Source organism: Synchiropus splendidus, chromosome 1 (genome assembly GCF_027744825.2).
Source record: "Synchiropus splendidus isolate RoL2022-P1 chromosome 1, RoL_Sspl_1.0, whole genome shotgun sequence".
Lineage (NCBI taxonomy): Eukaryota > Metazoa > Chordata > Actinopteri > Syngnathiformes > Callionymidae > Synchiropus > Synchiropus splendidus.
Window position 1 is genome coordinate 48,975,682 of NC_071334.1, and position 13,196 is coordinate 48,988,877.

A 13,196-nucleotide genomic window follows, 5' to 3' on the forward strand; every position below is an offset into this window, starting at 1 on the left:
GATCAGTGCACAAAGCCAAGACTTATCTCACCCTGAAGAACCTGAACCTGAGGAAAATCTGATGAAAAACATAAAATAAATAGTTATTTTTGGGATAAATATTATTACGGCAGCTATAAATACATGTTTATGAATAACAGTCTGTTAGTAACATAACATATTAATGAAGAAGTACGCGATGTTTTTTAATTTTTTTTATTACAAAAGGTACAAAACCAGATTACAAAAGTTAAAAGGACTCGAACACTGAGATGTAACTACATGAAATCATAATTTAAATATAAATACACGACCCCCTGACTACAGTTTGGGGGGGTCAGAGGTCACAGCTGCACTGATTTAGAAATAGGAAAGCAAAAGTCGGCTTCACATTTGATGATGTCATCATTCTTGGCCAGTAATGAACGTCGGAGTGAATCCGCTGGGACGGACGTTGACTTGTTTGGGTGTCCGCCATCTTGTTTGGCGCTAATTTTCCTGGCACGAACCTGCAAGTGTGGAAATGGAAAGATGAGTCCTTGAAGGTTTTGAAGGTCATGGCACAGGGATGATTCTAGATTTGTTTGTTTGGTTAGAAATGCCAACATTTTTCTGAGACCTCAGAAATACTGAGAAAGAAACAAGTGAGTGAACTGATAAAGAGTTTTCTAAAATCATCTGAAAGTTTCCGACACTCACAGGTTCCCAGTCGTTCCTCCAGGAAGCCGATCTGCTCACTCAGCGAGTCAATCCGGTCCAGTTGTTGGAAAGAGTGCGACAGTAGCGTGGTCTTCTCAGACACACCTTCGTCCAGTGATAGCGGGAAGATGCTGCTGAAGGGAGTCAACACGAGCTGCAGCTTCTGAGAGAGCAGAATTCAGAAAACAAAAGGTCAAAAAAATATTTTTTAAACAGTGAGTCTTGAGACCTTCGGTACCTTTTCCAGAAGTTCCACTCGGTTCCGCAGACTCTGCACCTCCTCAGTCATGTTCTCCGCCGAGTTTAAACTTCCGCCTATGTAGATACCATAGACCTCAATTACTCTCTTTCTCATTTGTTCCTGGATTTCTTTGAACCATGGCGCGACTTGTATTCAAATTTGTTTGAAGAAACATTTAAGTGTGACAAGTATGCAAAAAGAACTGGAAAAGGCAGGCACTTTTCCACACCTGTCACAGGGGCATGTGGAGAAGTTAGAACTCTGTGGAATTTCTCTGTTTATTTAAAAGGTTCTTGCTCTCTCAGACTACAAGAGAGAGCAAGTGGTTCGCGGTTGTTCTGGTGCCAGGATGATTTGTATCCATGTTAGGACCTGAGAAAAAGTTGATGGACCTCAGACAGTATCGACTGGAAGACTTGGTGTGCGAACGTCAGGAATGTCTCTGCTCCCTGGCTGCACCTCAGTATCGTGACTCAATGTCTCCCAGATGTGGTCCATTATTGAGTCGCACTCGAGCTGAGAAACAGACTGAAGGGGGAGCAGGGGATGACCCCCAGCAGACCGGGCTGTCGGTGCTGGAACCAGACTAGTGGGAAGAACGCACAGGAATGTGGTCCAGAGCTCCTCCTCCACAGCAGCTTTGGCACTGGTTCTGACTCAGATCAGTGTTTAGAACTCTTGTTTGGATTCCCGATCTCCACCAGCAACCCTCTGAAGCTGCATGCAGCCGACAGCCTTCTGGACTTTTTTTTTTTTTTGCTGACTCGGCAGGTCTTTTCGCCAAGCTGAATCAGTTACGAGAGGGGCTGTCGGTTTTCGACAGAGCTTTGACTCCTAGTTGCCTGAAACACTGACAAATATTCGGCCTGAGGATCGACACAGACTCTCGATCATGGTGCTGTCGAGGCTCTAATTTGTGGACGGACTTGCCAAGAGGTGGATTTCCATCTTTATTTTAGAGCTTTCACTCAGAACAAGTCCCAGCAGAGGAGTTCTAATGAATATCACGGGGTCAAATACCAGAGTGAAGGAAGTGGATAGTGAGGCGGGGGGTGTTTGATTCGGTCGCCAGGATACGACGAGAACATACACACGTTTTTCATACTTTAAGACAATATTGCAACACTGTCAGGAAATGGATCGGTATTAATGGTGTGGGAGGCGATGTCCGTGCAAAACACAGAGGTGGGCCGCAGGTCACTCTGCAGCCAATCGGTGTTTGGCTTCATTTTGGTTGTGATCCTTACAATAAAAACTAAGACAACAGTCTTGTTAACAGACTTTGTCTTGGGTTTTCAGTTCTTCTTCTGTATGAAAATGAATTAAAATGTGTCTCACTTAAAGCTTCTGGCTATGGTGGAACCATAGCAGGTTCCAAAAACATTGAGGGCAACGTCAACCATCATGATTCTAGGTCAGACCTGGGCAAAGTGATTTTCATGGCCCTTTTGACGTGAGACTAAAACTATAACTGAAATGTTGTAATTTTTTTCTTTCTTTTGAACTCACCACCACCACATCAGTAGTAAATATAGCATGTTTTTGTTTTAAGACTAATTTTTCTTCTTTTCATTGGCCATTTTTGTGTGTATTTCTTGTTCCCCAAAATACATTGAAGGAATATTGAAAGTATATTTTGAAATAAATGGCCTTTTTATGTGGAATGTCTGGTCCATAGTTATGTTATATGATTTATATCCCAATTAAATGCTAAATCGGGTTTATATTTACACCTTCAGTGAGTTGTGCTGTGGCAGCATAAAATCAAGAGCTACAACTGAGTGTAGCGTGACAACGATGGGGTCTCAGGGTCTCCCAGGAAGGAAGATACTCTCCTTCACTTTCAAGGTTGTGTGACACTAGCTCCATGAACAGGGTTAAGCAGAAGTGGACACAACTTCTAGCACCATTTAGCTTCAATCCTTGCCAAGTGGAGGCAGAAGCGACGGTCCGGCGTTGGCACCAGTCGCAGTGCATTATTACTCACGGTACGAGTTGAGAGTGGCATAGCGCGTACCAAAAGTAATAATGAACCGCGAGGCTGGTCATCATCTGCTCTCATCCAGCTGCAAGAATGAAACACACACATACACACACAGACAGACACGCCTACCTGCATTCGTGTGGCCACCCACTGGTGGGGAAGGGAGACAGGAACGCCCGTCTGTGTCCAGCCGGTATCCGTCTCTGCACGTGCACCGGAAGCTGCCAGGTGTGTTCACACACTCGTGGTCGCAGGGCCGCCGCTCCAGACACTCGTCCATGTCTGCGTCACGAAGAGTGTGTCAGTTTGTGTGAGGTGGCCTATTGGGTCCGACGGAACCCTGTACCTGTCTGACAGCACTGGCCCGTCCAGCCAGGGCTACAGGAGCACTGGTTTGGTCGTAAACACGTTCCTCCGTTCGCACACACTTGATCACACACAGCTGGAAGTGAAAGAGAGGAGTGAATAGTTGGGCTTCTCTGAGACAGTCCGGAGACAGTCTGTTTAATTCAACAAGTGTGTGGCCTGACAAGTCGATTTTAAAGTCAGGATTAGCAAGTGTGGGGCTTAAAACAGACTCGAGCATAGCTTCGTCGTAGAACAAAAATACTCTTGAAAATTCTATTTATCTTCCACCCAATATTGTTTGTCTTAGAAAAACTTTCATTAACACCTAGCCACAATGCTAACTTCACTAGCATTAAATAAGAACAGAGCCCTGGAATAATTCACTGTGATGTTAAATAAAACGCCAAATGACGTCACTTAACATAGAGGTAGTTGCCAAAGTACTTCACTTTTCTCCTGCTTCCTTTTAGCATTTGACTACAGTTAGCTGAACCTCAACACGTACGAAATAGCTCTGGCCAGAACAAAGACAAAACAGAGGTCTAATACATGACAAAGTAAAAGTTTCTCATTCAGAAATGCTAATTTTAAGGACAAAAAAGAAGACTGTATTTGGAACACTTTTATTACCAGATAGATCACAGTGTGAGCTATGTTGCTATGCTAGTTCTAGTCAGATATTAGCATGTATTTTAAATACAGAAATTTAGCATTTTACATTTCAGGTGTGCCTTGATGTTAATAATTCACCCACCATGCAGGCTCTGAAGTCAAATAATGCCAAGAGATACAAAATACTGTGATGTTCATTGGCAGTAAGGTGAGTAAATAAATGCCATGAGCTACTGTGACATCAGTGATGACATCACACATGTTACCTTGGTTGCAGTTCGCAGAGTGGAATCGCCTCCATCCCGGGCAACACTCGGGGTAGAACTGTGGAGAGGGCACTGCCTTGCTCACCTGCCGGTACGCCACCAAGTACATGGTTCTGAGGGAGAACAAAACAGTTGTTGATTTCTCACACTGATGACAAAGTCACGGGAGTCTTTTGGAAAACCGCAGGCCGCTGACTCCAAGAGCAAGATCGGATAGACTGATACACAATCTGAAGGGGGTCCCGCTCTGTTGCTCTTGGCTCCAGTGAGGAGTGAAGCAAGAGCAGGACGGAGCCAGCCAGATAAGCCGAATGACCCTCATGGATGTGAGGTGACTCCTCCAGGTACCACACTCATCGAACAACAATGACGTTGAACAGTTCCGTGAGGTCAGTGGTGTTGAACTTGGTACAGTCTGTTGGTAGCTTCAAGACAGACTAAATAAGGAGTACCAGTTCTCGCTCATGTAAGAAAATAAAAGCTTAGAAAGGTGCCAACTAACTGTCCTCCTCTTAAGACTGGAAATATAGCCTCCTGATTATCTGCTCAGAGAGAGTCTTCATGTTCAATGAATCTACTTAACTATCTACCAAACTGTTTTCAACTTAACTTGTGCGCAGTAAAGTACATTTGTTGATACATGATTGGGCAGCAAACGCCCCCTAGAGGTTCACACCACAACAAACGCATGTCCTGTCGTAAAAAAAAAAAAAAAATTAGTTAGATGTATATATTATATATTATATTATATGACTATGAACTTTATAACTAGTGAGGAAAAACCAGAGTGGGAGGCCATGAAATATCACTAAACTTTGTACATGATAAATACAATAGCATTGACATAAGTAATGCAAATTATGGAGGAATTAACCTAAATGTCAATTTAAGACTAAATAAAGTACTGGCAGATAAGATCCAGAATATCTAAAATAGAAAATAGGACCTCATTAATAAAAAAAAAAAAAAATAGCATATTTAACATTTTAATGAAAATATTTACTATAAAATATCTAAATCATAAAAAATGCAAAATTTACCAAAGAAACAATGATAAAAAATATAAATAAAAATTGTGATAAATTGTAAAACAATTATCACAATGTATGCATATAGAGTTATACATAGAATTATAAATGACAATGAATGCGTTACACAAAAAGCAGCCAAACTGTGAGGCGTTTTTCCAGTCGACTAGCGTGTCTTGCTTCTGAGAGAATGCAACACCAAATTGCACCTCATTTCTTTTGGGGGTCCTGCTGTACCCGCTGTACTACGATCCCTTACCCAACTTGGCCAGAGGGCCCAGTGGTGACCGCTGCGCCTGAATTAGGGCACTCTTACTTACAGAGATGGACAGACCGGATGCTTGTGACTGAGTTGTGGACCAGAACTAGAAGTTCTGTGACTGTGAAGTGAATTCTCTGCCCGAGTTTAAACATTTCAGCTTGTTGACCAGTCGAAACTCTGAACAACAAGGAGGCAACAGCGGAGCGGGCCGAGTGAAAAAGTCCAAAACAAACAGGAGCCATGTCTCGGTGGACCGGCACTTTATTTCCCGGACTTACACAAGTCCTGGATATTTAGATTCCAGCTCTGACCCAGTTCTGCGTGGGAGGAAGTTCAGCTCTATTTATGTGTCTCTGCTTGCATCCATGCAACAAACATGTCTGCTGACTTGGCGGCAGTCTCACTTGTAGGTGCTGCAGAGACGGTGGCCGTTACACGTGGTGATGTATGGTTTGTGGACGGGCCGGACATACGACTCTGTTGCCATGACGACGTAAGTATGACTCAGGTCCTGACCGCAGACTCTCCTCCTGAGAGAAAACAGAAATGAAGTAAAAAAAACTTGAAGATGATTGAAAGGTTTTCAGAGCTAAAATACTCTCACATAGTCCCGAATCAATTTGACCTCTGTGAGGCATTTGAAAGTGACACAGCAGAGCTGCCACTTCAGTTTTTGAGCAGCGTTTTTATTCAGAGTAGCAGTTGATATATATTCATAGTATAGTCATAACAGTTGGTGCAGAAGAGACATTACGTCACATAAACATCTATGTGGGAAATCAAATATTGCATTTGAAGCTATTCAACAAACGCATTAAATAAATGTAATAAATTTTAATAGAATTATTTTCTTTAAAAAAAAATAAGTGAATCATTTCCTTAAAAATACAAAACTTGTGTGAACAATTGTATGAAAACAACATACATTCTGAGTGACACACAGATGCTCAACAGAATATATATACAATAAAATATTAAAATATATATTGGATTGGATTTTTATATTTATTAAACATAACTAACTAACTAAATAAAATGCAATCAAACCAAAGTAATTTATTAATTATTAAATCATATGTATAAAATGGAAATAGGGAAAACTAAATGAATATATTCTTTAAAAGTGTATTTTTATAAATAATAATAATATACATTTAAAAAGTTTTCATTTCTGGAAAAACATAAAACTTCGAGTATAACTTTGTTGTGCATGGTTTCTCTACCAGAGCAGAGGCGATAACAGAGAGGTGTGCAGTTACCCGCGGTGACCAAAGAAGTGAGGCGTCACATGCAGGACGAGGAGCGAGCCGCAGACCAGCAGCAGCAGAGTTTGGAACATTTCTCCTCGTTCCCACGTTCCCTTGCTCTCTCCTTCTGTGCCACTTCAAGGAGGACGAAGAGGAAGAGGAGGGGGAGGGAGGGAGAAGTCTTCTCACGTCTCCTCCCGGACAATGATTCCAGCCACCTGCGTGCAAACACAGAAGATGCAGAACTTCAGATTCATCTGTCAGATCAGATTTTTCAAGTGTCACCGTTATAAGTTCATAACGCAGTAATACAATTCTTTATTTTCTTCCATTATTCTTATGAAAATTTCAATAATAAAACATGAATAACTATTGAGTGGAAAAAAACAAACACTAAAAATACTAAATAATAATAATAATAAACGTTTTTAAAAAAATCACCATCTTGAAATGCAATCAATTATAAAGAATTTCAAATTGTACTGACGTTATTTTGAGAATTTTAAAGAGGATGATGTCACCCTCATGTGACCCGGATGTAGAAGGTGCTGATGTGAATGTGACAATGCCACCAAGATAATATGACTCAGCAGAAAACCTTCAAAGCAACCAAGATCTTGTGAGTTTGAAAACCTCTGACAGAAACTTTCATCATTTTGCTGCATTGAACTCCACCAACATGTTGGCTAACAGACCGAGTGAACGGCTATTAGCCAGCAACAAACTAACAATACAAGCAAAACATTTCATCAAACAATCTTTCACGCTGTCCATCATGTAGTTCAGATCTGAACGTTTAGTTGAGGCTCTTGCAGCTCTGCATGGAGGATGTGGCGGGAAGCAAGTCTCATCTCTCAGACACACATGATGGTTGAACTCTCACTGACTCAGGGTGAGAAGAAAAACAAAAATCAAAGAAGCCTCGGCTCACAGATCTTCACGCAGACTTCACACCACATTAGATGATGACATACTGAGCAGGATTAAAAGAGGACCTCCTCACTGAAGTGTCCACAGCACCAGACGACGGCAACAAAGACAGAGACTCACACCTCTCTCCAGAAACAAATCACTTTAAACACAGCAACACGCGCACTCAAAAACACACTAAAACTCATACACGACAAAGTGTTACACTACAAACCACACCGTTTGTCATACTAGAAAATACACTTCACCATTCAAATATGCACGTTCCAGAAGGAGTAGAGAGCAAGAGGTCAAGCTCAGAAGCAATGTCAACCAACGACAGCTTGACAGGGTCCCTTGTTGTTATTGTGTTATAGTGGTTCTTTTTACACACTAAAAAATTATCTTTACTCAATTTTAGGCTACTAGTAGACATCGAATTTGCGATATTATTCTATAAAATACGTGTTCGTACAGCATTTGTAATGTCAAATGTCCCGCTTGTTTTTGCCTAAAACTACTTTAAAGTTAAAGTTTTCGTCTGGAACTAACTGCCCTGACATCTAAAGACATCACCTGAAAAGTTTTTCCATTGTTTCACAATGTTTTCGTGTCAAAATCACCTTTCGCGTCTCGCAACTTAAACTGCGGGTGCGTCTAGTCACCGCTTGAGTTCGCTGTTTCCCACCACCACATTGAACGCGTTAATGGTTCGGTCGTAAAACGCCACTAGTTCAGATTGTACTTCTTGTTTCTACTCTCAAGGCTACAATACACACTCAGAAGCGGATAGCAGTCAAAGAGTGATGAATCACCTGTTCAGAGGTATATCCGACTGTGACGTCCAAAAAAAAAAAAAAAAAAAAAACTCGACCCAACTTCGCGCTCAAATCTCCGGAAACAATTCAAATCCCGTCAAATGTTCCGAGTGGGACGAGACCACGGACAGAAGTGGGCCAGTCAGTGCGCGTGCTGCTGGAGCCGCGAGTGTCAGAGAGCGCGGGGGGTGATGGGAGGACCCTCTTCATCCGACTGGGTGTCCCGCTGCACTGTGGGGGGACCCTGCTGTGACGTCATCGCCTCGCTCCAGACGTATTCTCGTCTGATTTCGACGTCTAAATATAGACACACTGGTCTGTTAAAGACCGTGGTTTTTGTCATGTTTTTTCAACGTGAAATTCGTGCGGTAAATAAAGATGGTTGGATTTTAAAGTAGAAGGTAAACATAGCACTGAAATTAATAACACATCAATTTGATATCAAATTTGGACGCTGTGTTTCTAATGATATACGACAATACGACTATTGTAAAACTGTTATCTTAAATATATATTACAACACTTACACAGTTATGTTTAAATAATAGATGTAGCCACAGTCCCAATGCTAAAGCTCAACTGGCACCTAACAATATGCTAATAACAAACCTTTTTGATTTAAATTAAAAACTACATACAATCAATTAAAAAAAAGCATAAAATTGAATAAAAAATAAAAATCATTGTTTGTGACTCACCAGACATTTTGTTTTTATATTTTTATTGTTATTATTGTTATTGTTATTGTGTATTTTTTGATTAGTATTCTTTTTTACAGGGGAAAACAATAAATATATCTTTTACAGTTAGATGAGGTTATTGTATGAATAATTATTGTATTGTAAGAATTCAATAAATGTAAATTATAATTAAAATAACAAAAGAACATTTATGAACCAGCGGCTTGACGGCAGAATCACAGTCAGATCAGTAAAAGCGTCAGTTAATAATTCTTCTCCTATATATCTAACATATTTGAATGACTACTATTTCTTGTCATTAGAATTATGCCACTTTTCTTGGCGACATCACTTGCATTCACAATCTGAAGCTGAAGCGGAATCTTACCTTCTCAGCATGAAGGTCACCAGCTGCAGTGCCGCGCACACGCCGAGCCGCGGCTGCGGGCAGCAGCCTCCACCTCTGCCTCCGACAACAAGACCGTCTCATTGTGGACGAATTCTCTTTAAAGCTTTCAGAATCGATATCAAAACCCCTTTTCATTTCTGGCTGCTCCCTGCGAGGCGACGCTCCACAAGTGAAATGTCTTTGGGCGTATTTCACTTGCTTTTTATGCAGGGCTTCCTGTGGAACGCAGGAATTGAACGGACAATCCCAAACAGGAATTCCTGTGAGTGTTGGTCGCTGATAAAACTGCTCTGCTGCACAAACACTCTCCATCCTGCTCAAACCGCTTCACCAATCTGATTTTGGGGGCCTTTTTTGCTCGCCCCATTGTTGAGCCCACATCTTGTCCGGCAGCGGAGGAATCTTCTGGAGCGGAAGATTTTCACTTCAACATTTATCATAGCTGAGTCAGTGAAGCCGGCGATTGTATATGTTTACTGAGATGAAATCTGCTAAATTGCAGCATGATAGGCGAAAAGTGCCGTCTCTCCTCTGAAGCACTGTAGCTTGACTTCCAGGAATATCCTACACATTTGTCTTCTTAGCGGTCGAGCTATGGTCTTTCACTTGATTCCCTAAATCTTCTAATCCTTTAGAAGATAAGAGAAACAACAGCCATTTTCTCTCTTGGCCACTTAATGGCTTGTTTGTGGTGTTCCTTTCCAAAAGTGGCTAGAAACAAACTTGGACAGGGTTGGAGAGGGTCCCCTGAAGTCACACTAAGATGTGCCAGAATCCTCCTCAGATTTGTTCTTGCAAAGCTGCCAAAAGTAGCATCCACCAACAAAAACGCTGAGTCTAGCGCTAAGGCAGGCCCACTCATCGATGGTGTAAATGTCAGTAGCCAGGGCTTAGTATGGACACACTGGGTCTTGGGCTTCTCTACAGTTTCTCTTCCAAGAACACCTGTTTGTGAGATACCTAACAAAATGTCTCCCTGTTCAGACGTACTGCTTCGACACTGGATGTCCCTTACTCTAAATCCCTCAGTCGCGGCCCTCCTGCGCTTGTCATCAGCCCTGGCAGTGATTCCTTGTATGTCTCAGATGGACCCACAGCTGCACACAATGCTGTCTCAAGCTTCATTGTGATTCCGGGTCACCCCATGATAAATGTGGTCCACTGTAAAAAATTGCATTGGGTTACCAGCGTCCAAACTCGATTTATGCCACAGGAATAGCAGTAGGACCATGAGTCATGAGCAAGTGTGAGCAAGTGTGTCCATGGTAGACAACACAATATTTTCGTTCCATTTTGTTTCTAATCCTTCTCTTTCAGTGGCCGTTCTAAAAGCTCTTCTAATTTGAATTTTTGAAGTCTGAAATAAGCGGAGAGATCTGACGCCGGCTTTCCTCGGCCTGACAGGCGACCCCTCCCAGGTCAGACTCAGATCAACCTGCATCTCATTTGTCATTTTCAGAGTGTGCAGAACTTCACTTGCAAATTTAAATGAGCATGCAACACCCCCCCCCGCACACGCGTATAAACAAGCATTTTCTGTGTTTACGGCTGGTGGTTGAGGGCCTGCGGGGCATTGATCCGACCGTTGCTCAGAGGGTGGACGTTTTTTTTTTTTTGGGAGGATCAAGTTGCGCTGGCTCAGACGGGAATTGGTGGAAGTGTAGCGTTTGTTTGATGTGGACAGAATGTCCAAATCGCCTACGTGCAGATGGCCATGGGAACCTTAGCCTTTGGGTCGCAGGTGAGGAGACGCCAGCGCACACCTTCCAGGCCACGGCCCGAAGAGACAGGGTGTAAACTGATGTGTGGGATTGTTCGCTGGTATGTGTAAAGTGGTGGGTGGGACTATGTGCATTCTTTGAAATCAAGACTCGGTCTGGGCGACTTTCTGCGGCTCCAGATTTGTCCTGGAGAAGATGCTTGTGCAGGGAAAAAGCGCTTCCTCAATGGGAGGAAACAGGAAAAGGCTGGAGGAGACAGATTCAGAAGCTCGCTCTGGTGGAACAATAAAAATCTCACTCTGGCAGGAAGCGGATCTGCGTCAAGGACTGCCTGACAAATTTTGGTAAAGGGCAGCGAGGCTGACCCTGGACGGGGCTGGGACAAGAGGGCAGCTGTGCCCAACAATGAGCTGGAAAAAGTGAAGATAAAGCTTGTGCAGGAGCTTTGATGGTCGAAGCATATATATCTGGGAGGTATACATGTACTCTGTTGGGTGGTGCACATAGTAAAGACAAATGGGTTTTTACCTATAAATAATGTTTGTCAAAATTGACATGCGGACGAATATACCTAGTACACTAATAGTATACTTTTTGTACAACAAAAAAATGTTACAATTTAATCCAAAGTTCCTAGTTCCTTTTGGGAAACCGCTAGTATATGGCCTGGAGTTTACTTGTATGCTTCATAAAATGAATTTCACGTATACTTGCTTTTGCTAAAGGTTCGATCGTAAAATCAAGAAGTTCAATGAGTCGTGAAGTGAAGCTGCAATTCCATTCTTACGTTGTCAACTGTTCAGACAGAACCACCTTACCAGGGGCGTCATTTGGGTTTGGCAGCTGCCATTCCTCGGCACCAGGGAAAATGTAAATGTTTGTTTGTATAATTGTATTTTAGGAATTGTTCTGTATCAATTTGTATAGAATATTCTATTTTAAATGTATAACATCCTCCATACCTTGAAATGTGGTATATCCCAGCCGTGAGGAAGCAGCTGAGAACATTTGATTAAGTTTCCATCCAAAAAAAAAGGCAGGTCCAATGTTGCCTGGAACAGGAGAACCAGGTACTGAAGGGGGCACGCAGGCTTTATTGAGATTAACTGATGTGTTTGTTGTGTTCTTGTTTGCACATCACTGGTGTCAGAACCTTCCTGGTTCTGCATTGAAACGCCAAACCTTCTCTGCTTTTAGAGTCAGTTGATGCATCAGTGTGAGTGATTACAAAAGCAGAAATAGCTTGTTTGCCTGGTGTGTTTGGCCCTTCTGAGATGTTGCATGTCTCTGCGGTGCAATTCAGGTTTTCCGTGCCGGGCAGCCAAACAGGACATCCTGCTTGACCACCAAGTCCTTCACCCTCTCAGACAGCAGACATGCAACACTTTAAAGCATGACAACACTTCCTGTCAGCACCACCATATAGGTACCAATCCCACCCATTTTGGAAAGTGGCAGGCATCTATTACCCCCAACCTCACACGAAAGTATCAACCCCTCAAGCCCTTCAGTGGCCTTCCCTAAGTATTGCAGCTACTGACACTCAACTGTTGTGGCGTGTTATTTGCAGGAACAAATGACAGAAAATTTGTTTAAAATGCTTCCAGAAAATGGCGTAAATATATCATGATTTATTTATTTTAAATAACTGTTCGGATTTTATCAAAATCTCTTTTGCATTATTTTATTCTAGGTTTTATTCTTCACATTTTGGAGCGCATTTATTTGATTCTACATTTGGTTTTTAGCTAAGGTGCAGACTTTGATGGTCCACGAGCGTCAATAATGTTTTAAAGTGAGACATCACGTTAGCCGTTGGCTTTGCTAGCACTGTAATGCAGACAGTCTTTGTCAATGCAGCGCTGACAAGGATCACTCCATCATTCTGTCGTGAAGGTGTGTGGCCACGTTCGAGGTGCATCAGGTTTAAAAACAACTCAAAGTTGTGCGTTTGACCGGATTCTTCGCTGTGAGTGTTTGAGGGAAGAGGAGC

At 42.2% G+C, this 13,196-nt stretch overlaps 1 protein-coding gene across 1 annotated transcript; it reads right to left on the reverse strand.

Moving 5' to 3' along the window:
- Positions 1-164: 164 nt before the first annotated feature.
- egfl7 (EGF-like-domain, multiple 7) lies at positions 165-9,639 on the reverse strand. The gene is made up of 9 exons (XM_053874303.1): positions 9,462-9,639; positions 6,679-6,884; positions 5,824-5,949; positions 4,130-4,242; positions 3,250-3,345; positions 3,033-3,185; positions 917-993; positions 679-841; positions 165-488 (listed from the first exon to the last, which is right to left on the reverse strand). The coding sequence occupies exons 2-9, from the start codon at positions 6,756-6,758 to the stop codon at positions 469-471; spliced, it is 828 nt and encodes a 275-aa protein (XP_053730278.1). The 5' UTR covers positions 6,759-6,884; positions 9,462-9,639; the 3' UTR covers positions 165-468.
- Positions 9,640-13,196: the final 3,557 nt, after the last annotated feature.

Excerpts from the sequence above, each read along its gene's own strand:
- egfl7 (XM_053874303.1), bottom strand. The coding sequence starts at position 6,758 with ATGTTCCAAACTCTGCTGCTGCTGGTCTGCGGCTCGCTCCTCGTCCTG. Across the intron at positions 4,243-5,823 it reads CGTCTCTGCAGCACCTACAA|AACCATGTACTTGGTGGCGT; the intron begins GTGAGACTGCCG and ends GTTCTCCCTCAG. Across the intron at positions 489-678 it reads GGAGGAACGACTGGGAACCT|GTTCGTGCCAGGAAAATTAG; the intron begins GTGAGTGTCGGA and ends CCACACTTGCAG.